At 39.1% G+C, this 27,768-nt stretch overlaps 1 protein-coding gene across 2 annotated transcripts in view; it reads right to left on the bottom strand.

The window, feature by feature from the left end:
- Positions 1-27,768, bottom strand: part of mnd (L-type amino acid transporter minidiscs) — a 97,723-nt gene that overhangs the window by 29,885 nt on the left and 40,070 nt on the right. For both annotated transcript variants that reach the window (XM_083138447.1, XM_083138446.1), the window contains exon 2: positions 12,496-12,714. In XM_083138447.1, the coding sequence (XP_082994573.1) occupies positions 12,496-12,714 (219 nt within the window). The remainder of the gene's footprint in view (positions 1-12,495; positions 12,715-27,768) is intronic.

Below are 27,768 nucleotides of genomic sequence, written 5' to 3'. Positions count from 1 at the left end.
CGTATTGTACACAATAACCAATAAAATATTTTGTAGCAACAGTACGGCTTCTTTCTAGCCACACCTCGTATGACACTGTTTTCAGACACCTGCAAAATTATACATTTGTTACAATCATGCATTAATAACATTTTCCTGATTAAAGATAGGTTGAAGAAACCTTCATCACTGCATTTCTCGTGAAATGTTAGCCTGATTTGATTCTAATCTGACTGCCACGCGGGAGACCCGGGGTGGGTGATGAAAGGTCGGAAGTTTTCCGGGTTTGTCCCCATATAAAGCTGCTCCAGGGACAACCCAGCCGCAAATCAAATGGTACCCGGTGGGGGGTAAAGGCGGCTGGAGCGTGGTGCTGATCACATCACCTCCAAGATGTCTGACATCGAAAATATGTGGAACCCTACTCTCACATACCCTAAATGTGCCTTCATGACACGGTGCTATATGTACATGGCTCAGGGCCACCTAAAGGCTTACTTGTCCCCCCCCCCCCCCACCGCACTGAGTGGTTTTGCGGTTTGTACGGCAATGAGGGAAAGATAGATGAAGATGTGGCTGAGAACTTCGAATAACTCTAGATAAAAGTATAAGGTTGATTTTTAACATGATACGAGAAACCTTCACTGTAGCATTTCTCGTAAAATTCTAGCCTGATTTGATATATCACATCAAGCCCTTCCCACTTAAAAAAAATAAGATGAATTCAATATGGCGACCACAAATATGGTGAACGTCCGCTTGGAACACACCAATATGGTTCCCCCAGCCTAACTCCTTTACATTTTATAGGGGTTGTCAAGGGACTTTTGAATCACCCTGTATTATGATTTGCTTAGGAACTCTCATCCGAGTATCGCTGACCGGATGTTCCCTATCACACTCTCTTTGATGGCCTTTCAGATTGTGCACAATTTTAATGTCAAGGTTACGTCACTATTAATCAGTTTCTTCTACTTAATTATGCAACACTTACACCATTTCTGGTACTTGATTGTCAAGGTCATATATACCGGAGGTCAAGGTCAGCAAGAAAACCGCTGTGGAGCGAACCATTCGCTTGCTGCCGAAGTGTTCGATGAAGCATTCGCATTTTGTTTTTCTGTGCATTGAACTTGCATCGCCTGACTCGCTCCTAGAGGGAAGTTCGACTCATTATCTTGTCAGAGCGCGTTAGGCTTAATAATGGCATTGTCACTTTCCAATTCGGTTGGCTCGAAGGGTGGAAGGCAGGATCGCAGGGCCTCGTGTGGCAATACGTTCATAATTGTTGATTCTGCACTAAATCATGGCTTTTTAAAGAGATGGATTACTCTCGCCTTACTATATTTTACTGTGCCTGACAAAAGTTCTCCCAAGTTTGTTTTCAGTACAGTTTACGTATAGATAGGCTAATCGTGACTGAACCGACAGTTTAAAGTGGGATCCGAAGCACTATGTGATCGAACAAGGGATTTCTTGATTACAAGGCGACAACGTTACCACTACACCATCGAGAAGACCATTTTAATGTGCATGACCGGACACATTTATCTCGCAGCTGATATCAAGAATATCCAAAATATGTGTGGATATTTATAGAACTTAAACATTTTAACTTGTATTTTATGTTTTTAACTTTAAAGTATTACACTTATTGACAGACTAAGGGATGGGGCGCAGTCAACATATCAAAGTGAGTGGGGTTCAGGAGCATTTAATTACCCTCATTAATATTTTTAGTAATTAATATAATTATTAATATTCTTTGTATATACATATTTTGGGAATTTTTCGTCGTTTTTTCTACCTCTTGGATTAATCGCGACCAAAGTAATGAAATGGTGATGGGATAAACGCAACGATATATCCATATCTGGTCTAGAGTAAGAACTAGGGACTTCATAGGCGTTACGCTGACCACTATGCCATGAAGGCCGGAACCTATACTTTCCGCTAATATTCGTACTTTATAATGTGAATATAATAAAAATATTGTTATATGAAAATATAAGATGAAAAAGGAGAATGTTAAGAAATGAATTTTGCATAGTTTGATCCAAATTCCAAAATATTTAAGCGGATGAGAGCTATTGAAATGTGACCCCATCAAGATATAAATTCGGCCCCTCCCCCTTGATTTCAACACGATAGTCGAAACGAAATTACTCCAGTCACTGAGAAAAGAATATTCAATATGTTGCCCGACTCAATCACATCTCGTCAAAAATTGGCAATCAAGGAGCACTAAATAATTTAAGATTGAAAATTACATTACAAAGATCTCGATGGATATGCTCAGTGATATAATCTAACTCGAGTTGTTCGGCATTCAATAATTACAAATTTTGTTTTACACACAAACTGAATTTTCAAACTATTTATACACTTAAGTAAATTTTGATCAGTGCTCGAAGTGGGGCATGCTTGCTTCAGCCTTGAGCGAAGAAACAAGCTTTGCGTATTTTTATTAGCTGGAGGATAACACCCCTCCCTTTCCCACATCTCCGTCCTCGTCAAGCACTGCTTACAATGGATATTCTTATACGGAATGAAATATCGAGTAGGTTGGGGCAGGTTTGGTATTCAATTCACTTGAATGCCACGTTGTATTATAATAATGAAATCGAACACTAAAATATTACAGAACATTAGACATTTGAAAAATATGTTTAAATTAAAGCCTGTTCGGAATCACAAACATCCACCCTTTACCAAATACAGAAAAAATGTAAAATTACAATCAATGCTTAAATTGTTGAATGTTGATATTATTAAAATTAAATTATACTGCTCATTATGTAACCCTTTTAATTTCAGTACTTACAAAGTTTAATATAATAAACAAACGCAAATTTATCATTACACCGAACACATTTTTACGAGTACATATAGCGCTTCGCAGGTGGCGAAGCGGTCACACTGTCCCCTTCTGATCAAGGGGCCCCGGATTCAACTACCGGTGGTAGTACTAACTAACTAACTCTCTAGTCTTCTAAAACCCGAAGGTTTATGGCTGCAGCAACACAAGTCTTCCATCTGTTCCTATCTACAGGGCTGGTAGAAGTTGCCATTTGCTATTAAAACTCACATATTGCCGTAGTTAGGCAACACGCACAACGCCTTGCAGAGAAGCGAGCATTTCAGGATCTAGGTGTCTCATTTTTCTTGTCGATGACTGTACATTGCACACTGGTTCGAATCCACTTTAAACTGTAGGTTCAGTCCTCATTAGCCTACATGACCACAAAGTGGGCTTTTATATTGTAATTTTGATTAGCACTCACGATTAAATCTTTATTAATGCTATGTTTATCTATATAAAAATGGATCTATGTGTGTATGGGTGTGTATATTTGTTTGTTCCGGCATAACTCTCGAACGCCTGGAGCAATTTCAACCAAACTTGGTACACGTATTACTTGCAATATGGAAATAATATTTTGGGGTAAGACACCCCTGACACCCCTAGGGGTTGGGTGGGAAGGGGTGACATGTAAAAATAATCGAGAACCACCGATATTAAATTCCGCACAAACAGACATCCGTGACTCTATGCAATCCGCACAACGATAGTGTTTCTTGGGTTGTCTAACATTCAGGCTGTGTTGCGAATGGAATCCATAGTTTTCGTGACACTCCCAATGCGGTACAACTCCAAGTTCATCACGTATCGACATGGGGGGTGAGAGGAGGTGAAAAATAAAATGCCCCAAATGACCTAGATTAGTGTCCAATCCATAGTTTTCGGAGTCGCTAAGCTAATTGGTGATATTCACAATCACATTTAAAATTAGTTAAATTTAGCCTATAGTTAGAATTCATTACTTTCCTGTCTAATACAAGAATGGGATAAATAAATACCCGGGCAACGCCGGGTAATCAGCTAATTATTTAATAAAAATTATTAATTTTATAGAAGTGTTATAAGAAAAGATTCTCTCTCGCACTGATGTTGAAATCTAAGTATTCCTTGAATAGATGTTCATATTATTCAGAAGACAAGTGAACAGCTTGGTAGAAGTGGTTGTCGACTTGTTCTGAGAAATGACACCAACGCACTGAAACTCGAAACGAAGTTACACCAATCGAGAATACAAGAATATTCCGACATGACGCACCGACAAGAATCCAATTACACCTCGTCAAAAACCGCCACTCAAGGAATATCCGTGACAAGCCGTCTTTCAGATTGGAAATTGCATTACAAAGATCTCGTTGGATCTGCTCTCGCGAAAGATGGGCGACTTGCGAACAGCGGCAGAATAGGCCCCCCTTCGGAAAGAGCAAGTGGCGCGTCGTAAAACATACAAAGAGTCACTTAACGCTCATTACAGCGATCATTTATTCTTCAGGCTGCTAAGGGCAGCAGCAGCGTGCTAAAAAGGCTTGTCCTAAGCCCATTTTATGCGCAAGTGGGCCAATAGGGACCATAAGCATTAGATTTGTTTGTCTGATTCGTTGTTTTTAGGTCCACTTTATGCACAGATAGGCTAATGGGGAATGGACCTATAGTTTAAAGCAGTGTGCGAATTAAGCTTTTAGCTTTGGGTGGGGGATGCCCCCAATCATTCATATTTGTGATTTCCTATGCGGGGGGGGGGGGTAGAAAAGGTAAAGTACTCCCCTGTGCATAGCACCACGCCATGAAGGCGTATAGGGGGTGTGGGGGTAATGCCCCACACTTTCTTGATCCGGTCGTGAGTGGGGGTGATGTGATCAGCATCACGCCCCTGACCCCCTTTACCCCCCAGGGTTTCCCCCAGGTACCATGTTATTCGACGCTGGGTGGGCGCCGGGGCCGCTTCCATCGTTAGAAAAGTTCCCGGATTTGAACCGGCCGGGGATCGAACCCGGGACCTTTAGCATGGTAGTCAGACGCGTTACCGACTGAGCCACCGCGGGGGGGGGGGGGAGTTTTTTTAGGTATGCAAATTTGTATATTACCAGTTAGTATACTCTACTATTGCCAACCAGTTCAAAGTACCTAGGACATTAAATCTTATGATAACATTTAGACGTAATTTAGAAACAGTATATTTGCATTCTAAGATAACCCAAACCCTTACACAAAAAGAGCTATTAAACTAAGCCTCGCGACAGGTTAAGTTTGCAGCAGGTTTTATGTATCAATCCACTCTAGAGCGGCACTGAGCATCGCCGTGCCAGCCTCACGTTAACAGCTGAGTTGTTCATATCACAGACAGTGAGAAAATCCGCAGTATTGCAGCGAACTATTTTCTGCGCGTACGTTTGGATCTATATATGCGAAAAGTTGCTGCAAGGTTAACCTGTCGCGGGGCTTAGTAACACCGAGAAACGTGACTAAATATCTTGCCCATTCAACTGAACGACGGCGTGCAGCGAGAAATGTGATCTACGTACCTCCAACGAATAAAGCTCTGGTAGTGCTGCCTCCTAGAAGAAGAAGAAGCGAGCTACTGTTGCCGGGCAATAGTCTGTGCAAATAGAACGTGTAATGTGGAACGAAGTTTCGTTATAATGTAAGGTGTTACGTTGTTTGTGAGTTTTCTTAGTAAATGCAGTTTATCTTAATAATGCATGTGTTTGCATCGCACAACATTATGGCGCAGTCGGTAGGCTTGTGTACTTTATTTGGCAATGGACAGAAAACTTCAGACGCGAAGCAGGATGCAATTGTCTTAAAGGTTAATTAACTGTTTTCCCGAATGATTTTTCAGTGGTGTTCCTTCTATAGTTAACAAATGGTATACTACGTATATGCTTTCAATTCAATTTCCTTTGGCGAGGAGATTTTTTTTCTTCTGCCGGGGATAAAAAAAATTGTGGGAAGGAAATCGCCCCCCCCCCCTCGTTATTCGCACACTGGTTTAAAGTGGGATCCGAGCCACTGTGCCTCCACCAGGCCTCCAGTCCCGATTACCCTATCTGTGCACAAAGGGTACTTAAAACAACAATTCAACAACGTTCTAAATGAATGCAGGGGTGTAAGGGGTGCTCCTTCCACGTAGTGCACCCAACAGTCAACCTCACTTCCACGTAGTACACCCTGGACTGCAGACTAACGAGGCTCTGGCGACTGGCACCATGGCCAGTATAATTTTGTTTGTGTTGTCCTGTGTTTTGTCCTTTGTGCTGAGTGCTCCTTTACAGCCTCAGCTTTTAACGAAAGTCAGAATATTTTATGATTGTAGTTATGCAACGTTAGAGTTGTTATGTGTAACGATAAGGGGCTGGACCCCGTATAATGTGACGGGTGCACAATAGCCTTAGTGCTGACGCACCGAGAATTTTAAATTCAAATTCAAAATGCACCCAAAACATTGACTTAGTGTGCAAATAGAAACTACGATTTGCAATAAAGCATAAACGTTGAAAAATTTAGAATGCAACGAAGCCTAGCTTCCTCGCCTTAGACGATTCAACGAAAATCCTTTCACCTTAGCATCCAGAGAAGTAGTTGGAAACAGAGTCGCAAAACTTAGCGATTTGCCCATGTTAACAATTCAAACGTCGCAAAGTAACTGTAAGAGTAACTTCCGATAACGTTACTTCTATTGCCAAACGTAAATCTGTTACAGTTACAGCTGTAGCTAGTTACAGTTAGAATTCCTCAAAAAAGTAAACTGGCTAATTGTAAATGGTTACTTCCAAACAATGGTAGTTAGCAGTGGCGGCGATTGGGTTCCAAAACTGAGGGGTGGGGGGGGGGGGCAAGGACAGTTTACTTTCACTTTATACAGAAGGTTTAACATGGTGGGCGGCAACTGTCCCACTGGTGGTTAGTGTGATGTACTTACATTCCCGTGAATGTGTATCTTATCTGTAGCGTGTCTTTCTCCCAGCTTGGGCCTGTTAGTACACAGCGACAACTTCGCATGGTTTCTGATAGAAAGGTCAATGTTCGGCAAGCGTGGGAACAGTAATAACTTAGACCAGATACGACAATATCGCGTTCATAATTCGTGCGCTCCTAGGCTTGAGCCTACAGAGACTACACTGGGAAACAACGAATCAGCGATCAGTTCGATTCTCTTCGACTGACATCGGGCATTTTCGTGTCACAACGAACCGAAAGTTCCTGACGGGATGAAACAAATGAGCGTCGGGTACGCAGCTTGTTGCCAAACGTACTGTAAAATGGGGGCGAGAGTTGATCAGCGCCGCTACTGGATAAAAGTTGCACAATAGTACACAAAGCAAGGAAAAGTAGTACACAAAACACCCTCACACTGTACAAATCAGCTAATAAAAACAACTGACAAAAATAGACGTACGCTTGGCAACGTTGCAACGTAAGAGCGATGTTACCCCTACAGCCTTTACTACACAACTGAGGTTGTTGACACTCATCGAGCCACAGACTCCCGAAGACGATTGGGGGACAAATGGAGTTATGTAGGGCAGCCGCCAGATGGGGCTGCGATCAGTATAGACAAGTTTGGCACTGATTCCTTCCACATCCCTCTGTCAGATTTCTTTCACTAATTCTTCAATAAATATCTATTCATTTATCTTATCCTTTTGTCTATCTCCTGAACAATTTCGCGTCATTCATTCTCATTGTCACTCTTGGGCTACCGAGGAAAATACAAAAAAACATAAAATATGAAAAATATAAATACGATTCCAAAATAATTTAACATGGCGACAGACTGGTATCTTATCGAGAGTTCAAAGAACTTCTTTCCTGACACACACCCTGAAAAAGATAGCATACCTTCAGCAATGAATATATTTAATGCTGCTTGTTGGTATGAGCGTGAAGTTTACGATATGTATCCTGCTCGTTATCTTGTATGCAATATTCCAGATGTCCTTCAATAGCTAAAGCCAGATAAGCAGTTCAATATGTAATATTGCTATCTGTGATACTTTCTACACCATGATGACGTCAATTGGTGGTACTAGGTTCGGGTCTAGAAGAATGCACTTCGAGGCACACGTGTTTCGACTTACTTGTACATATGCTTTGCAAATGTAAAACATGAAAATATTGCAAACGAAGATGCGACAGAAATGATAGATTTATTCATGGAAAATATTCAAGGCTGTGAGCACAGTTAGCAAGCTACTTCTTGATATTATATTAAGTTGGAAGAAATTATGTGTGAAAACGTTGCAGAAAAAGACAGAAGGGGTTAAGCGAAGATCAAATTTGAAAAATTACAATCCTATTTGGTAAGTGTGGAAGTACAGGATATATCAATATAAAATAACCCAAATACAAGCAACATTTGTCAAGAAACTGGTAGTGATTACAATAATTTTAATTGAAAGAAATAAAAAAGATTACTACTTGTTACATAGGTTAACATAAACTGAAATTACATGAAATATATTGAGTATTACGTAATCCAAGTACAAACAAGATTTATCAAGTAATTTGAACTGATTATAAGAATTTAAATTTAAATCTAATAAAATATGATTAGTACGTACTTGTTACATAACATACAAAATAAAATTGTGTGAAATATAAGGGAGGAGAGTGAAATTATAACCTTCATTTGTTCTTGTTTCTTACGAGGGCCACTATTTATATTTTGAGCCTTGGCAACACTGATTGAAGTTAGGCGCGATTTGACGCTTGCACGGAATCGTCTGGCATTATTGACCATAACGTACTTCAAATGTTTTGTCAATAGCTTCATTTGTGTTGTTTATGTTGCCTTGGAGATTGCGCGACAACAATAAAATGGAATTAACTCGTGAACATTTTCGTGCGATGATTTTTTACGATTTTCGACGTGGATTATCAAGACAAGAGTGCATCGATCAACTTACTTAAACATTTGGCGATGAAGCCCCATACGTTGCCACTGTGAAACGCTGGTATAACGAATTTAATCGTGGCCGCCATTCGCTCACCGACGAGATTCGCGAAGGTCGTCCAAAATCAGTTGTTGTTCAAGAAAACATTGATGCTGTGCAAAACCTAATACTGCAAGATCGTCATGTGACATACTGTGAGATTGAGGCAACCATAGGCATTAGTTCCACCAGCATATATAACATATTACATGATCATTTAGCTGTGAGAAAGGTATGTTCTCGTTGGATCCCACACAATTTGACAAAAACTCAAAAAGACGCTCGCGTCAATTGGTGCAAACAAATGCTCAATAAATACAATCGTGGTGCTTCAAAAGACGTACATAAGATTGTAACAGGTGACGAATCATGGATATATGCATACGAGCCGGAACGTAAACAGCAGTCGACTGTATGGGTGTTTCAAGATGAACCCAATCCAACAAAAGTTGTTCGCGCTCGAAGCACATCGAAACAAAGGGTCGCCTGTTTTTTTCGGGAAAACTGGTCATGTGGCAACTGTGCCTTTAGAGGAACGTAGAACGGTCAACTCTGAACGGTACACAACAATTTGTTTGCCAGAGGTCTTCGGTCAAATACGGAAAACAAACAAACGCCGTCGGATCATTCTTCATCAAGACAATGCCAGCTGTCACACATCTCGTCTAACAACCGACTTTATGAACAGTCAAAAAATCGAATTGATGGGTCATCCGCCGTACAGTCCTGATTTGGCACCCAATGACTTCTTCTTGTTCCCGAATGTCAAGAATAAATTGCGTGGACAACGATTTTCGTCGGCGGAAGACGCCGTTGATGCGTTCAAAAACCATATTATGGAGGTGTCTCTAGAAGATTGGAAAAACTACTTTGACAAATGGTTCGAACGAATGCAAAAGTGTATTGACCATAAAGGAGAATACTTCGAAAAACAATAAAGCAGTTTTCAATGCCAAATTCCTGTTTTTTCATTGTTAGGCTCAAAATATAAATAGTGACCCTCGTATCTAGTAACTTTTTGCATGTAGGGTTTCACAAGTTTGCTTCATTTTAGCATAGACCTATTGCTCATTCATCTACGTATGTTTTCAACGTTGAGTTATTGCCTGTATACCTTAAGAATAATAAGTCTTTGAGGTCCACGTGCAGTCACTTATGAGGCACTGCGAAGGCCTTTCCACCAATCTGCCTGCGAACTGAGGCCATTGTCGAACTTTCTTCTTCATTAGTAAACTAGCTGGTGAGGTAAGCATTGACTTTTCATTTGCCGTGTAATTTCCGGTAGGTCAAGCACCGTGGTAGAAGCGGACGACGAGCGATCACAGGAGGGCAATTTTCTTTTATTTTTTTATTGGAATCGTCGGTACTAGCAACAGCTGAAGCTGGAGTCTTAATCCTTAACCGAGCAGGGGTAAATTACTTTTCACCCTACCTGCCATTCTCATTGCTCAAACACAAGTGTGTATTCTAAAACATGACTTTATGTTAATCACCTAAATGCTAAACTAGATATTCGTGCCTGGCTCGCTTAGGGCCGTCTCTACCATCAAGTGTTACATTAGTGGGGGTGAGCTACATCCCTGGTTCGATCCCTGCGCTCCAAGGGCTGGAACGCTACGCAATAAACCACTCCTCTTCACTGGTGCAAGAGTGTAGAGGAGCCGCCATCTTTAAAATGGCGTTTTCAAGCTCACTTGATTAGTGTTGCAGCCTTCAGGTCGTTTTGTAAATAACAGTTGATACCTCATGAAAATTTGAGCTGTAGTCTGCCCTACAATTTTTATTGGACTTTTAAAAGTTTCATTTGATTCTTGTAATACGAGTATATTGTGTATTACCATAGTTAAGCTTTGACATTTTTTTTTAATTTTGTGGTGAGAGATACGTTCCTAATAATTTGTATGTGAAACATTGAAAGCATTGGTAACATGCAAAACTTGGAACAGTTTTACAAAATGTAATAATAACTACGTCATAATTTTTGTAAAAAATGGCTGCAAGTGGGCCACCTTGGGCACAGGAGTACCAAAGGTGACCCACTATTAAAAATATGTTTGCTAGTCATGTAGATGGGTTTCGAAAACAGGAAACACTGTGTTAAACAATAGGATATGTATTATTAGAAAGAAAATACACCTGTTACTAATGGCTATACAACATATGAAATTATTGTAATGTTTGGAGAAAAATTATGAAGTTTAGTCCGAGTCCTGACAGAAGCTGCACACGAATGCGGGTATTTTGTCTTGAACGGTGAGTCCTTCACACTCCTCATGTACGTATCGGCGGTATTGTGTACATTCGCCATTGTGGGCCACCTTCGGACCAGTTGCATGACAGGACATTATTGCATAACAGCATGGCCGTATTTAGAGGGGGGGTTTCTAGGGTTGAAACCCCCCCCCCCCCGAAACTTCTGACATGTTGGATTAATGGATGTTCAGAAACCAAAATCTGTAACAAATTCTCAATTTTTATTTCGAAGCATCACAAAAATACAAGGAGACAATGTTGAAACGATCGAGCTAGAATTTTTATACTTTTGGAATTCTGAAAGTTGAGTGAAACAGGATTTATTCTCGGAACTGCAGCCCACCGGCGACCCCCCCCCCCCCCCATTATTACTTCTGCTGTCATCTTTCCAGTGATGTTCCTGCGTCACAAGGAATATACACTGAAGATTCCTTTATGATTGTCCAAAAATTCCCTTTCCAGCTTTTAAATTCCCCGTCCGATAAAGTCGAAAATAAATCCCCCTTGATAGGAGTTCAAACCTAGTACCTCCAGATTCGTAGCGCATTACGTTCGCTATTGAGGTTACAATCCATGCACCAGGCTAAGCTTTTGAAGAGAATAACTGGTTCCACACTTTTCAAAATTCCAAAACATTAATTTTAAAGTCAAACAACAAAAACTTTATGACTAAAATTTCCATCTAACTTTTAAAGTTTTTTCTTGAAGGTATCTAAAGTTTAATGACGAAGTAAAATAATTGTGCATTTCAGTACACACTGTTTGAAACGTAAAAAAAACAAAAAGAAACTTATGCTGGATATTCACTCATCTGCTGGATTGAGTAAGCCCCCTCAAGAATATAACAATAATATAATAATAATAATTATTAGTATTATTATTATGGAATAAAATTGTTTTATTATTATGAAATTTTAATTATTATTGTAAAATTATTAATATTATTTATATTATTCAAATTTCTGGCGACGCCCTGGGAACAATTATGAATGAACCCCCCCCCCCCGAAAATTTTTCCTGCCTACGGCCATGCATAACAGTGACTATAAATACTACGATACGTTTAAACTGAGTATCATCGTCTAAAAGATATGTTCATACACTGACAAACAATGTGCAATGTATGTACTATGCCTTGCATTTAATGTGTTTAAATTTCAGTTTTCTACTCACCTCCGTCTTACACCAGCCACAAAAAACGTGTCACTCAAAACAACAACGTCTGCAAAATGGCTCCTGTGCACGCTAACAGCTTGGTTTTTGGTAGTGTGCACCAGAGTGGGACTGCATTCAATAAACTGCTGCCATCTTCCGACTAAATGTTGTACGAACGCAGATATCGTGGGGTGGGCCGCCTTTGGCACATGGGCCATCTTTGGTGAAGGTACCTTATACGCAATGCAAGGTACGCATTAAACCATAATTTATAGTAACTTATAAAAAGAAACACAATGAGGGTGAAATACTTACACGTAATAACTGCTGCCAGTAGTCGTACAGCCTCGTATGGTGGTTCACAGGTTAACCACATTGGCTGCAGTATGTATTGAGCAAACGTAAGTGCTGTGATAGCATTTCCTGTGGGTATGATGATGAACAGCGCAACCCAGAGGTAGAGGAATGCCGGGAGAGGCCCAAAAGCTTCATTAATATAAGCATAGTCCCCTCCGGACTTTGGTATCATGGTTCCTGCAAGGAATAGAATTATGGATTAGTTTAGTAAAGGCTTCAACTATTTAATTAATTAGTTTAATTAAAAGGGGTGAAGTGACAGGTGAGTGGAGAAGGTTACATAACTTAGAACTGCATAATTTGTATTCATGTCCACATGTTATTAGAATAATTTAAACAAGAATATTTAGATGAGAAGGCCATGTGGCACGAATGGGACAGGAAAGAAGAGTTTACAGTTGCTGGGAAACATCATGGTAATGGTAAAATACATGTAGGAAAAGGGGGGGGGGACGATGAGATGGACCTAAAGGAAATCAGTAAGGATGGAAAAGATTGGATAGATTTTGCCCATGATAGGGACAGATGGAAGGCTTATGTTGCTGCAGCCATAAACCTTCGGTTTTAAGAAGGCTAGAGAGTTAATTAGTAAATTAAATTTCTTACTTCATTGTTTCTGTGTGATACAGTGGCGGCGATTGGTTTCCAAAACCCGGGATGGGGGGCAAAGCCAGTATATTTGCCTTTGTAAATAAGGTTTAGCATAGTGCAGGGGTAAAAGTGGCAATAAGTGGCCGGTCCTCCTAATCGCCGCCACTGGTCGGAGATAATATGTAGTTTAAATTTCATAATGCATAAATGGGTGATACTAACATAAATTTCGACCAAATCAGTCTTTCACTGACTGAAGTTGCATTACGTCCCAAATTTTGAAAAGGAAAAAAAATATTGAAGGAGAAATTCGAGATGAAAAATTACATTTTATAAAAATACATTTATGATTTCTGAAACCTTAATTCTTGTTTTCTGATGGGAAAAAGTTGTTTACATATCTTCTTTTTAAGGTCAAGAAATATGAAATGCCTGGGAAGGGACGTGCGTATGGGTAAAAATTGCCCAGTCGATTTTGATATTTTTTGATCCCTTCCCATTATTGTCTGACCTTTCCAATGAACTCTTCCGAGTTAAATCGGCTGTCAGTTAGTTCGTTCCGCTCGCAGGGCCGTAGAAACACTGCCTGGATAAATTTCACCCAACGCGCGCACATACGTTTCAGGTCGGTATTTCAACACGTTATTTTTATCTCGTTTCTATCAATTATATGATTCAATGCAAATGTTCAAAATTAATAAAATTATATTAATCAATGAACGATATTACAAATTACATGCTTTATAACAATTAAAAATCTTACTTAAGAAGTAATTCTTCTTCTGGGTATTTTTTACCCAGCGCGCGTCTTTACGTTATGGCAGAAGGCGTTCTTCTTATCGTCTTTTTTGTGTCAACTTTATCTTAGCGTAATGAAATAAAAATGTTAAACAATTAAAACTCAGACTTAAGAAGCTGGGTATTTTTTACCCAGCGCACGTCCTGTCGGGATAACAATGGCAAGAAAACAACTTGCGAACAGAACAAATATGTCAATCAAAATTTCAAGAGATGCCTGGAATGTGTAAATGTAGTTGGCCGGCCACCACTTTGAACAACTCTTATAACACAGGTAATACTCGTTACGCAATATAAATATAATTATCTGCATGCTATATGTGCGTAAAAATAAGCGGGACGTTACCGGACGAAAATGCCGGCATCCGCGCCATGCCTCGCCGTCTGCAGTCACGCGCTATCTCGGCCCCGAGTCAAAATGAACGCCCCGTAAAATGGTAACTAGCACCAGAACGGCCAAACGTCAAATTAAAAACGAAAACATTATATTGAAGACCTATGCAGGCAACTTTTTCCTTTTTACACGGTTCCTTTCAGCTAGAACGGAGAATCACGGCTGCTGTTGGCGAAACGATTTATTTTTAAAACTGCGAAGTTAAAAAGTTACCTCGGGAAGTGCACTTGGTGCATTTCGTCCACCAGTGCAGGCAACTGTCCTTGCAGGATCACGTGTCCGTTTCGTTGCCTGTGCTGGGCTAAAAAGAACGCGGATAAACAAAAGCATATCTCAGCGGCCATTGACAACTTTTTGGCTGAGTTTCAGCGCGTAAACACAAAAAACCAGAATCCGCGGTTAACTGCGTGGGTAGCTAGCTAGCTATCACGTGCGTCTTACGTGTTTTCTGGCACATGAACCCTACCCTCCTTGTCCTTTTGTTTTGACTTCGAGTGAGAAGATAAGACACTAATTCGAAACCAACTTGGCAAGATAGCATTGTAGCGAATGCGCCCTTTTTCAGTAAGAGAGATCTGCTTGTAAACTTAAACATAAATACTTCAGAATCACGTAGATACGTTGCAGATATGAAATTACTACATAAGATCATTAATGGAAACCTAAGATGTACCATCCCACTCCACGAACTCTCCCTCAGAGTGCCCAGACATAAAACACGGAGCAAGGAGACTTTCAACACTGCAACTCCCAGACTATCACTCATACAACGTCCATTATTCCATAGGCTACCGAACCAATTCAATATCATCTCAAACCAAGTAGATATTTTCAGTTCATATTCGTCTTTTATCACCAACTTAGAAAAAAATGTACATAAGTAATGCATTGTGAAAGTAATCTGTTTACCTTGTTACTGTCTTGGCTTGTTTATGTTTATATTTATGGTTATATTTTGTTTATTTTATTTTATCTTGTTTCGTGTGTTCTTTTTAACACTAGGGTGTTTTACTGTTGTGTCTTTCCGGTTTAAAATGGCTTCTGCTGTACTGGCAATTGCAATAAATAAATAATAAGAACGCGACTGTCCTTTGCATGAATAAATATGATTTGGACACGATTGACGTCAATTTGCAAGGCTAGAATGAAAATAATAAACATTACCAAGCAAATTGTCCATGATTGTGTTCATCATTTTTTTTAGGTAAACAAAACGCCAGAGTAACTCAGATATAAGTTGTACACTCACTAGTGTTGCCCACGAGACGAGACGAGACGAGACTTTGGTCTGTCCCGTCCCGTCTCGTGAAAATGCTGTCTCGTCTCGAAAATATTCGTTTGTCCCGTCTCGAAGGGTTCTGTCTCGTCTCGTCTCGTCCCGTCTCGTCTCGTAAAAGTGATCCGGGATATCATGCCAACAAAAGTCAAAAGTAGCAGAAACACGAAATATTTTTCCGGAAAGTGGGATAAAGCTCCAAATATTTTACCCATTGCGTGGTGAGAATAAATAAGGTTCGTTAATCATGAGGACATTAATATTAAAAATGCAGTTTGTTGGTTACTGATTGCTAGGTATCTTATGAAATCTACCTTGTGTTTTTTCTCGCTTCATACAACTGTCTATCCATCGTACATTTATACCAAGTTTGTTAGAACCTGTCCCGTTTCCCGCGCTAGCGATCGCTCGACAGTTTTGGTGCCAATGAGAAACGAGAAAAAAGTCGTCTGCTGGGCAGCGAGGAGCGAATGGAAGCCTGACGAGAGGAGCTTACGTAGACGCTCTTGCCACGTTGCGTATTTTAATTTGCTGCCTGCTTTTGCTTTCCCCAGCAAGGAGTTCAGGCGGTCTTCAGCAGCAACATCGCTTGGTTTATGCTAGAAAAGCCAGCGATCAGCTACCGCGGGAAGCCGGACAGGTTGTAACGAACACGGTATAAGTGAGTGCTCTTTTTCATTACTGCTATACCTTTTGGAAGTCTTGAAATGTTTTCCAATAGACCTTCTTTCTTTCTGAATGTCGAACTTCCGTGTACTATGAAAATGTACATTTTTTCTTTAAATTCTAAGCTTGGCGCTGGGGAGCAACAAAAAAGTTTTTAAATGTGTAGTACGAACACAAAAGACTATTTAAAATTTCAATATTTAGCATATTACAAATAGAAAGCATTTATTGTTCTTAATATTGTTAAACATCTTCTATGACATAAGTTTCAAAAAGTGTTTCTTTGCGATATTGTGCTGTTTCTTATACCCAGCTTATGACGCACATACTTCTTTGTTTTCCCTTTAGCCTCTAAGTGTGGTACCACCACCGCTTGATCTAATTTATCCTTCGGTAGGCACGCATCTAGAAATATATGTCGGGGGAGGGTGTCTGAGCCAAGTGTTTCAGAAAAAATGATAATAATAACGTTAACGACAACAATTAAGCAAATGTTTAAATTAATGCATTAATATAATTCATAGGTCTATTCACTTGAATATGTAAATTAATCAATTCTATTATTGTTATCGCATGACATGTTACAAAGATGGTAGAAGAATAGTAATATAACAACACAAATATTAGCTAATATCTAGCTTACGTGTAGTTAAGATCGTCAAAATCTGCATAAAAACAGCTGTCCTGGCAAGAAAATTAATGTCCAAAAAGGTCATGAATTGAATATTTGCTGAATAACAAAAAAAGATGTTACATCCAGTTGACGAAAAATAAAGTTCCTGATTAATATTTTATGCTCATTATTATAAGTAGTAGCGTACATAAAACTTCATTGATACTGTCATTCAAAGCAGTATGATCCCAATAGAATCTAGTAAGTTCGGCAGGAATATGTAACCCTCGATTATGCTAAACAAATATATTTTTGTTTAGCTAGAGCAAGGCCCCAGGAGGATGCAAGAAGCCTTTCCTGCAAAAGTGTATTTTTTACGAAGCGAAGAAACGTGACAAAACCACCACGTATGGAAGGCAAACCTGCATTAAGTTTATATCGCACGTTTACAAAGCCGTGCTTCCTGAAGTTATAAAAATCCCAACTTCAATGATTCTTTTAGACATGCTATAGTTGAAAAAAATATGTTTAGATGCACCAAAAGTGCATCATTATCAGATTATGCATATAACGTGTTATTGGAATGAACATATTTGTGTAAATTGGGTGCCTCCCCGATGGCGTAGTAATAACGTCGAGGTCTTGTAATGAAGGGTCCTCGCGTCGATACTCAATGGAGGCACAAAGTGGATCGGATCGCATTTTAAACTGTAGGTCGGTTCGCGATTTAGCCTATTTGCGAATCAAGTGGACTTAAAAAAAGCAAAAACAATATCAAGCTTAAGAATATTAGAATAAACTAATTCACCCGCAGGTAAGTCAAATTTCACATATCCTTCTTCATCTTCGTTCATAGACTTCCTGCAATACTCTTGTATTGCATCCCACCAGGTGCGAAAAATGTGAAGTTATTATTTCACCGTACTGCGTTATTTCTTTTCATAACAGTAAGGCTAAATTCTCGTTTTATCTGAACTTTTAAAAAATGTGCAAAATACGTCTCTATCTTTAAACAACCACCCTTTCCCATGTATGTGTAAAATAATCCCACTCTGTCTCAGAAAACCTCTTCCTAAGATCAAATGAAGGAAACAACTCTCAAGTCTCAACAATTATAAATTTTTGCTTAAAATTTCCTATCATTTATACAAACAGTAGCACATATCAGGTCCTTTGGTGCAACACTGTCAACAGCTAATGTTACTTTCCTCGTCCTAATAAATTTACTTCCAACCAGTGACGGCGCCAGGGAAATTTGACTGGGGGGGCGGAAGGCTGGCAACAAAATATTGTAAGTGGGCAGTCACATTAAAACGCCCGAAAACACTACACATATATATACTTATATAATAATAATAATAATAATTATTATTATTATTATAATTATTATTATATTCATGTATGGTGTTTTGTGTGTGTCTTTTACTTAAAGTGGACGTTTACTGCCTAAATTTACTTCTTGATTACGAGTTTATCTCCACATGATTCGTTTTAATAAAGACATTGATTCTTTTTTATTGGTAAGTTGCGTTGTCTCTAGTGGCCTATTTCAGTATTGAAAGACATTCATAATTTTATAATTCATCGTCTTTCTTGAGATGAAACTACTGATATAAATATTTAAGTTATAAGATAATAATAATGCTTCTAAGAGTTTAATTTTCTTGCAAAATAAACGTGACGTTGGAAAAAATGAATCTTCTTAAGTATTAGAAACAATGTGAGGCACTTAGTGAAGTGCAATTCTCCTGCAGGAGAATTCTGCTCTATGTGCTTTGGAGAACACATTGCCCACCTTTGGTACGTCCATCACTTGACATTTCTTCTCAATGGCAAGAACAGCCAAATGAGGCAGTTTGCATCCAGCATCCTGTTTCGAGCAAGCTTTTCAAAGATTTTAAGGACAACCATCTTCGTAACGCTGAAGAGTTTTGGGCAAAATTTGTGTTTCACCTTTCAGGGAAATGTTATCACAGGATAAAAAATCAGACAAAGGTTACATTTACCTCATAATTCAAGAAATATTCTGACCCTGGCATTACTTACTCTTACTCTACCACTCCAACGTATGTCTGTGCTACACAATTACAGGCACCTATGGAGTTCGTGGGAAGAAGTTCTTCGATTTTGATATGTACGAGAAAGAGCGAACCTGCATCTAATGATTGAAGAGTGGCAAATCCTAATAAGCGTTCTTTTACCTGCCCGCGATATGTTTTGAATCGAATTTTAAGTGTAATTTGCATTTTAAGGGTCACGTTCAATACATTTCCAAATAATATCCCCTCATTATCTTCAAGAGTATCGAAGAAATCCCCTTTGTTAAGGTTTCCTCAGACTCATCACCTCGAAATTCAATTCCCTGAATAGTAAGGAACCGCGATGAATCCACAACAACTGACATGTAGTGACGGGTTTTCTTCGATCACCTTTGGTCCTGGGTTCGATAGCCAGTGGAGGCACTTTAAACTATAAGTCCAGTCCCGATTAGCCTTACTGTGCATAAAGTGGACTTGAAACGCCAAATCAACCAACCAACCAAATCTTGAATCAACTTTGAATGTCTTTTAATAATTAGCGTTGTCACTAACGACCACGATTAGAATAATTTGCCCGTACTACAGATGATGTCTTGTGGTCCTGAAAATATTCGTGATGTTTTAAAACCATCCACATTCAACACTTTTTCCCAGTTCTTAAGACTGGTTAAAACTTAGGTTAATCTCGGCTATTACAGGACATAAATGAATGAGAAATCACCTACGCCCAGGTCGGCGCTCGAATCTTGGACGAAGCAAATTAATATTTGTTAATCAAGTTTGTATTATAAGCAGGAAAGTGATATCATGCAGAATACACCACTTTGAAAAGGTGAAAATTGTCATACTCTTATAAATGAACTCTCTTATTATTCGATATTTAATTAACTTCAGTTGGGGGGCCCGGGTGGGGGGAGCGAAGTGTTTGATATGGGGCGTCCCCCTGCCCCCTCTGACGTCGTCACTGCTTCCAACTTTCTAATAACATCGCTGCTGATAGCCTCATCTTCGAAATGGAAGCTTGTGTGTCGGCGAATAATACAAAGAACTTGTGTTCACTGTCCCTCTTTCATTCAAAGTCTGCCGTTTTCCTTTTCAGCTTTTCCTGCAAAACTTCCTGTCAGCAAGCAAACCAAATTACAGAATTTTTATTGCCCCTCCCTTGCATCAACTTTCATTCCTACTTTAGGCCTGGATTTATGGCACGTACCCGCTACTGCAGGTCAACCTCGCCCTATGTCTGGTGTTTGCCCCCTGAAGCAACGGTGTCCATTGTTCAAAGCGAAACCTTTGTCAGTGGGGAACGGCGAAAAATATTCTCGGAATACACCCTGGTCGTAAACAAGCTCCCGCCACCCTGACATTGCTGTCAGCTTCCCTCTGAAGTTCGATAAAACTACTTTGTGAAATGTGTTTAATAACGAGTGAAAATGTAGACAGTAGATACTACATGTATTTTGCTCATAAACTTGAAGGCTAAATTTACAGAATAAAAAGAACAGCTACAACATTCCTTCATCTGATTTACAGAAAGGCTAATCGGGACTGGACCCACAGTTTAAAGTGGGGTTCAAATCACAATGTGCCTTCACCGGGTATCGAACTCGGGACCTCTTGATTACAAGGTGACGATGCTACCACTGTACCATCGGGGAATTCCCTCATAGAACAAAGTTTCCTTCTACAATGATTATACAGAACTTAGTGCACTTCCTTAATTTGAAATCTATTCTATATCAGCCTCAGTATTTCGTTATTACAATCCAAGGAATAGTATTCTCCTTAAATAAGAAATAAAGAAATAAAAAAACATTGGAAATAATCTTCAAACGGACGTAAAAAAATCGAATCCAACCACCTCCAGAATGCCTGAGGGAAACAACAAGGATTTTCTCAACAAAGGCATATCCGAAATTTCCATAACATTCTAATAATTTCGCAACACGTGCAAATAATCATGTGGTAAAATCTTGTCATGGTTCCCTGTAAACACTAAAATCACCAAATTACTTCTTTCCATATTTCCCGTATTTTCTCCTCCTCTTTAGCTCTCAGCTGTTCGGAGTGCGATAATGCAAGATTATTTGTCCCTAATTATCTCCTTTTCTTAGTCTTGCTTATATCTTGGACTCCTTAATAACTTTCCCAGCAACTCCTTATCAATTTGTACTGCCATGTTTCCTACAATGCTTTTCCTACTTCCTAATAACAATCACTTCTGTACACCCTTTGATGTAAAAATTAAATAATAAAAATAAACCATATCCGTCGCTCCGTTTATCTTTCCAACCTATAGAGCTGAGACTATTTTTACAAGATAAACCTCGGACGCAGACATTCCACGATCTTTTGGCCCCTCCTTCCACCTTCTCTACCTGCCCTTTTACTTGATGTAATTCAGAATTGTATTAGTATCTGGAGTACTATCGTAACATAAAGTTATTAACCTGGAACATTTTTTTAAAAAAAAATGGGGTGTAACGTTGTGTTTCGAAAGAGTATAGAAAATAAGTTTAGGTATTCATTCATGCCTCTCTCTAGAATAGTCTTCTTATTTTGACTTAATACACGCTTATCAACGTTTCTAATTGAAATACTTTATTCCAAGAAAACAAGTATTTGCAACTGATTAAAAATTTTGGTTTTATTTTTTCGAGACATTCGAGACGAGACGAGACTTTTCAAAAGCCGTCCCGTCCCGTGAGCAACACTAACACTCACCTCAATTAGTACTCCGGCAGTTAGTTTCTTTATACACCATATTTGCAGAAGATACAATTCAACTTACAAGTGTATCAATATGCGCTGTATAAAACAGACCTTAAATGTACTAACTTTGTTGACCCTGTACAGTGGGATCCATGAGTATTAAAGTTCAAATTGTCCACGACTATTTTCATTAATTTTTTGTCTTACATCCTATGTGATTTTCAGCGATGGATTTTTATGTATGCTGGTGTTGAAGTTGTCAACAGCTTGTTTTGAGTTTTCTTTTAATTCTTGAAGCTCTTATTGGGTCAAAAAATGCATAAACATGGTGAGGGACAATTTGCACGGTAATACTCATGGATCCCACTGTACAATGCAAACAGCAATTAAAGGTCCTTAAATCTATTTACTTTATTGCAAGTTGTATGCTTTTATATGTTGTCGATATGATATGATATTGGCGATAAAATTGTTCTCAGCGGAGTTGTATGCGCTTCAATTATAAACATTACTTATTTAATGAAATGAGAAGAAAAATCAAGGATAAAAAATCGAAAAGAAATTAAAGCAAATTAATACTTTCAACATTGAAATATGTGTCAGGGACAGATGCGCCATCTTCACATAAATACTGGGAAAGGGAGGCAAAATTGACAACAATAATTTATTTTATGTATAATGCATATATTTCTTGAGGAATTTGGGTGGACAGAAAGTGCCTTGCCGCCCTAATGTAGGCGCCAATGGCCAGGGATGCCAAGAGCTTTGTTTGATACACACTTCTAGGCTCATGCGTAAATAGTAATTTATGTCGAAGGAATCCAAAAGTACGTTTATGACGAAGGGGAAGGAATAAAAATGTTCGTCACACATTACAAGCAGAGGAGTTTCGTGAACGCATGCGGTGCATGCTGCGCATGCGTCAATTGTGGGAAAATGGACAGCTTGCTGTGCGACGACATTCATGAGCATTTCTACATTCTAATTTCTTCACATAGGAGAAGTATTTATTTTACACGAGAGCGCTCAACTAAGCTTATATTACATTTCTTGGATCTGAAGTGACGCATGCATCACTTCAGGTCCAAGAAATGTTATGTAAGCTTAGCCAGCGCTCTCGTGTAAAATAAATACTTCTCCTATATGAAGAAATTAGAATGTAGAAATGCTCATGAATGTCGTCGCAGAGCAAGCTGTCCTTTTCCCCACAATTGACGCATGCGTTCACGAGGAGTGCCTAAATATCCACGGTGACCATGTAAAAAAAATAGCCTAATGTATGTAAAGTACCATAAACAGTTTGATTAAGAAATGATCATTGATTACTTTTTATTCGAAAACAGGTACATGTATATTAAGACCGGCAAAGAAGAGTACTGGTGGCAGAGAGCATTAAGTGGTAGATTTTCGACCTTCCCACCAAAGTTCCCGGGTTTCTGTCCCACCCTGTCTCTGGCTGTTCGTTGTAAGTGTCCCTTTATATATTTAATCTCCTCGTAACTAGTGTTGGGTGATATATCGTCCAGACGATATATCGCCGATATTGAAAAATATCGTCCAGGCGATATCAATTAGACGATATATCGTCACGATATTTTGGCGATATATATCGTGCAGGCGATATATCGTCACGATATTTTAGCAATATACGGTATATCGTGGACACGATATATCGCCGATATAACGATACGGAAAAAATATTGCATTGTATCGTCTATGATGATATTTTCTTGAAGATATATCGCGATATCAAATTTCCGATATTGTCTATCCCTAATCAAAACTCATCGTCGAGATTAGTCAAATGTGTCAGAAAAGCAACGTAAATAAAAAATACAAAAAAGAATGACCTAAGTTAAAACTGCAATGTAATCGCCGAATTTGCAGAATAGAAAATATGCAAACTTGGACAATCAAAATGGCATAGTTCCCCGAAATTAAATCGCAAATACGCCACTGAGAACACACTTATCCTCGTACAGTGGGATCCATGAGTATTACCGTGTAAATTGTCCATCACCATATTCGTGCACTTTATTTGACCCAATAAGAGCTTCAAGAATTAAAAGAAAACTCAAAACAAGCTGTTGACAACTTCTGAACCAACATACATAAAAAACCATCGTTTAAAAACACACAGGATGTAAGAGAAAAATTAATGAAAGTGGTTATGGACAATTTGCACGGCAATACTCATGGATCCCACTGTACAACTCAATCGTGTAGGTCCGCCTTGCTATAAAAGAAAAGTTAAAGTCAACGGAACAATTGACAATTTCAGCAACCTCGTATTTCACGAAAATAGCCTTGTTACTTCAAGATCCTGGCAGTCTGCCAGGCTTCAAGAAATACAAGAAGAAAAAAAAACACATCTGTACTGGACTAAAGTATAAAATAGTGTTTATATTATCATTATTATTCGGCCTAAGCTAGACTACGTCGCTCTTTCTAGTCTTACATACATGTAGTAAATGAATAATTCCTTCAGGTGCGAAGCACACAGAATCATTGCCATATCGATATATTATCTTACGGAACTTGGTCAAGTGCAAATCTTCGATCGTGAAAATGTATAACATTTGTTATCTTCTCAGCTGTTCAGATTTACCTATTTATTCGCAAGTAAGTGAAATTATCTTCATTGCTGATCGATATGATATAAATGTAATCAATGCAGTTTATCTTACTGTAATAGCTTAAAACACTTAAACATGCTGGTGACTGATGGAGGAGAGACTTGTGGAAATTGCATAATTCAAGTGGCTGTAGATTCAATTTGGCCCTCAGTGTGATTGTGTGAAAAGATTTATCAAGCTCAACTCACGCATTAAGGTACATTACTATGCATATTGTGTCCCGTACCGTGGCCGAGCGGTCAAAGGCATCATGCTTTGGGCTCCATGCGTATCAACTTTTCTCCTGAGATTTCGGCCTGTGTATGGGACCGGTGGGCATCCATCATCGTCAGGAAATTGGGGAGCTACGAATGAGTAGCGTAACTCGGTCATGTAAATGTACAATAACTGGGGGTTCGTCGTGCTGACCACACGCCACCCCGTAATTGGTTGGATGCTCTCCCATCTCTGGTGAAGTGAGGCCGACAGTCGGTAGATAAGCGCTGGCCCTCACGGTCTGTTGCGTCACGGGTTATTAGTATTTACTATGCATATCGTATAACTTCTTATGTATGTATGTATGTATGTGTATGTATGTGTGTGTGTTGTGTGTGGGCGCGCGCGCTTGAGCGTACACCTAAGTCTTCCGTTAAAATGTTTTGTTTGGTTTCTACTTTGCAAAACAAAAGGTGTATTTATTTAACTTTTTAAATATCACACCAGTTATAATAGAAAAAAAGGAACTAGCTGCACAATCCTGCTCCACAACGTACTCAAATAGAATTTGTCATTGACAGAATAATCTCGGTTTATAATATAGTACAATGGTATTAGTTACTGTAACTCTTATGATCTACCACTTATTTGAGGTATGAAATGGACAGCTCAATCTTCTGTTCATACCAATTTCATATTAGCTATATTTATTTCCGTTTGGATTTCCTGAAGTAATTCCTCTCGTTAAAATCACAAAGTTTTAAATCGGTTGAAATATAAAGTGTAGTCTGTTGTTTCGAAAGTTCTCAAAGTGAAAATTCATGGCTGTAGTATTTTTGGTCTAGTTTGGTGATAGAAGTGGGAAATACTAGTATGAATCAACATGGAGACAATGTAGAAAGTGGTTGAATGCCTCTACAAATTATCCTACCTGGGGGATGCTTCATGAAAATTTTGTTCGAGACTGATTTCGAATCAATGTGACACTAACGCCCACCCGGCCAAAGAACAAACCCAGACTTTTCGTCTCCAGATGTCAGAGTTTCCAAGTACAGAAAGCGGTTGTTGCCACACGACTGATCTGTGCTCAGTCGTAAACGACTCCTGCTGCCAACATGCACCCTTCGCTCGCGGTTCAGGGAGGGGCAGAGGTTCGGAGATTCATTCTTAGCTACCCTGCGGCGACAGTTAGGCTTTGCGGATGCCTTTACCAGCTGTTTTTCATTCAGGCGTAAGTTTGGCAAAGCAGAATACCTCCACATGGCAAACTGGACCAAGCCGATTGGTTGAAGAGTTCATGTGATCCTCTCTGCCTTTCGACGGAAAAGACAAAATTAGAATCTGAATTTGGTTGTTTGAACGATCGGGCTTTAGCGTTATATAATGCGTTATGCTTCCGATTAGTACTCCTAATTAGCTGCAAATGATAAAACGGTCCCAAACCATTTTCTCTGTCGATTTTATTTATAACTTTCTTTCAAAATACGAGTTCGAACTATTGCTTCGCAATTAAACATATCGTTTTAATTTCACAGATATACACTCATGCTCATAAATTAAGGATAATGCTGAATCTTGTACAAAGAAATATCTGATGCGCACGTTACAGCTTGAAATGATGTCCGGGTACTGTACAAAAGAACTTGTGTTGACTATGGCCTTGATCCATGGTGGAATGACAAACAGGTGGATGCACGCGCATGGCTCTCAGCCATACGTCACAGCTCTGACGTCAACATAGTGGCCACAGCCAGGAGAGGGGGTGCTTTTCAGAGGGTGACAAGCGGAGTTTCCGGGTTTGTTCTTTTCTGTAGACCATTGAACTGGTGTTTCTTTTTTTGTTGTCTTCGTTTCACTTCTAGTGAGAAGAATCTAAGTGCATTGCGAAAGAAAATATGCCTAACTGTGCCTTTTACGGCTGTAGCAATCATTATAAAAAGACGAAAGGAACGAATATCAAGTATTTTGGGTTTCCTGTTAAAAAAGAAGAATTTTGTTACGAATGGGTATTGGCTTGCAGGCGGAAGAACAAAATAAACAATTTTATATCGCTCTCTCTCTTTATATATACCTATATATATATATATATATATATATATATATATATATATATATATATATATATATATATATATATATATATATATATATATGCACACACACACACATACATATAATATATATGTGCATGTATTGTGTGCTTTCACGTATCACATTTTACGTTGCTTTTCTGCCTACTTGGGCTGATTGCCCAACACAAATACTCTTACCCAGCTCAGGATTCGAACCCGGTAACTTCCGTGGCAATATCGCGAGTCAAGAACCCGGCGCCCTCAGTCACCGAAGCGACTCACGTATATATGCAGTCTTAGGTGTGTGTATATTTACGTATATGTATTATACGTATTATACATATGTGTATATATAGGGTTATTAATGCAGTCTGTGTTATATGCTCTTTCGTGCCTCAAATTTATTTCTAAGTTCCCCGTGCATATAGTACCGTACCATGAAGGCACATTTTAGAGGTTTTAGGTGTAGGGACCCACACATTCTAGATCTCGGCCATTTAGGAGGTGATGTAATCCCTACCACGCTCCGGCAGCCTTCCCCCAATATGATCAAATGCTTACTCATTTAGGTATCTCCAGTGACGTGCCCAAGGGAGGGTTGGTGAAGTCATTACCCCTTTTGACACAGTCCTTAAAAAAAAGAACGTCAAAATCAGGAAAATATGGCAAAATGAGGACTGACCACCAAAAATAGTATGCGTAACCCCTTTCCCTGCCGAAAATCGTTGGCACGCCACTCTTTATCTCGGACACATTTTTAAAAACAACTCACCAGAAAGTTTTATAATTTCGTATTACAGACTGAAGTAATGCACCTTTAACACGATCAAATGAATCATGAACAAGTCCTTGAATTGAACGCTTAAAAGGAAATGATGTCAGAGACAACGCCATTTTTCTCTTGGATCCAAGGTTCGGTCAAAGAATTTCTATTTAGGAATGGTTCTAATTAACACGCATTTATATCCTCAGTATATTCTAGAACGTTGCGCAGATAAATGATTTATAAATATTGCCAGTAGTTCGACTCCACTTATTGAAGAACATTCCCTCTCGCACCTTCCAGAGATTAAAAATTACAACGAATCGCTCTACTTGTGGCGATAACTTTGCTGTGCAGCTTCCAAATGCTAACAAGTCTCTACATACTGCTCAAGTTTGCTGCGACAATACTGAAAGCTCAAGAAAAGTTTACGTGAAATATTATCAACAACAGGGTTATAGAACATGCTCCGTCTTGCA

This window comes from Lepisma saccharinum, chromosome 17, assembly GCF_977018435.1.
Source record: "Lepisma saccharinum chromosome 17, izLepSacc3.1, whole genome shotgun sequence".
NCBI lineage: Eukaryota > Metazoa > Arthropoda > Insecta > Zygentoma > Lepismatidae > Lepisma > Lepisma saccharinum.
This window is presented reverse-complemented; position numbering and strand designations above follow the sequence as displayed.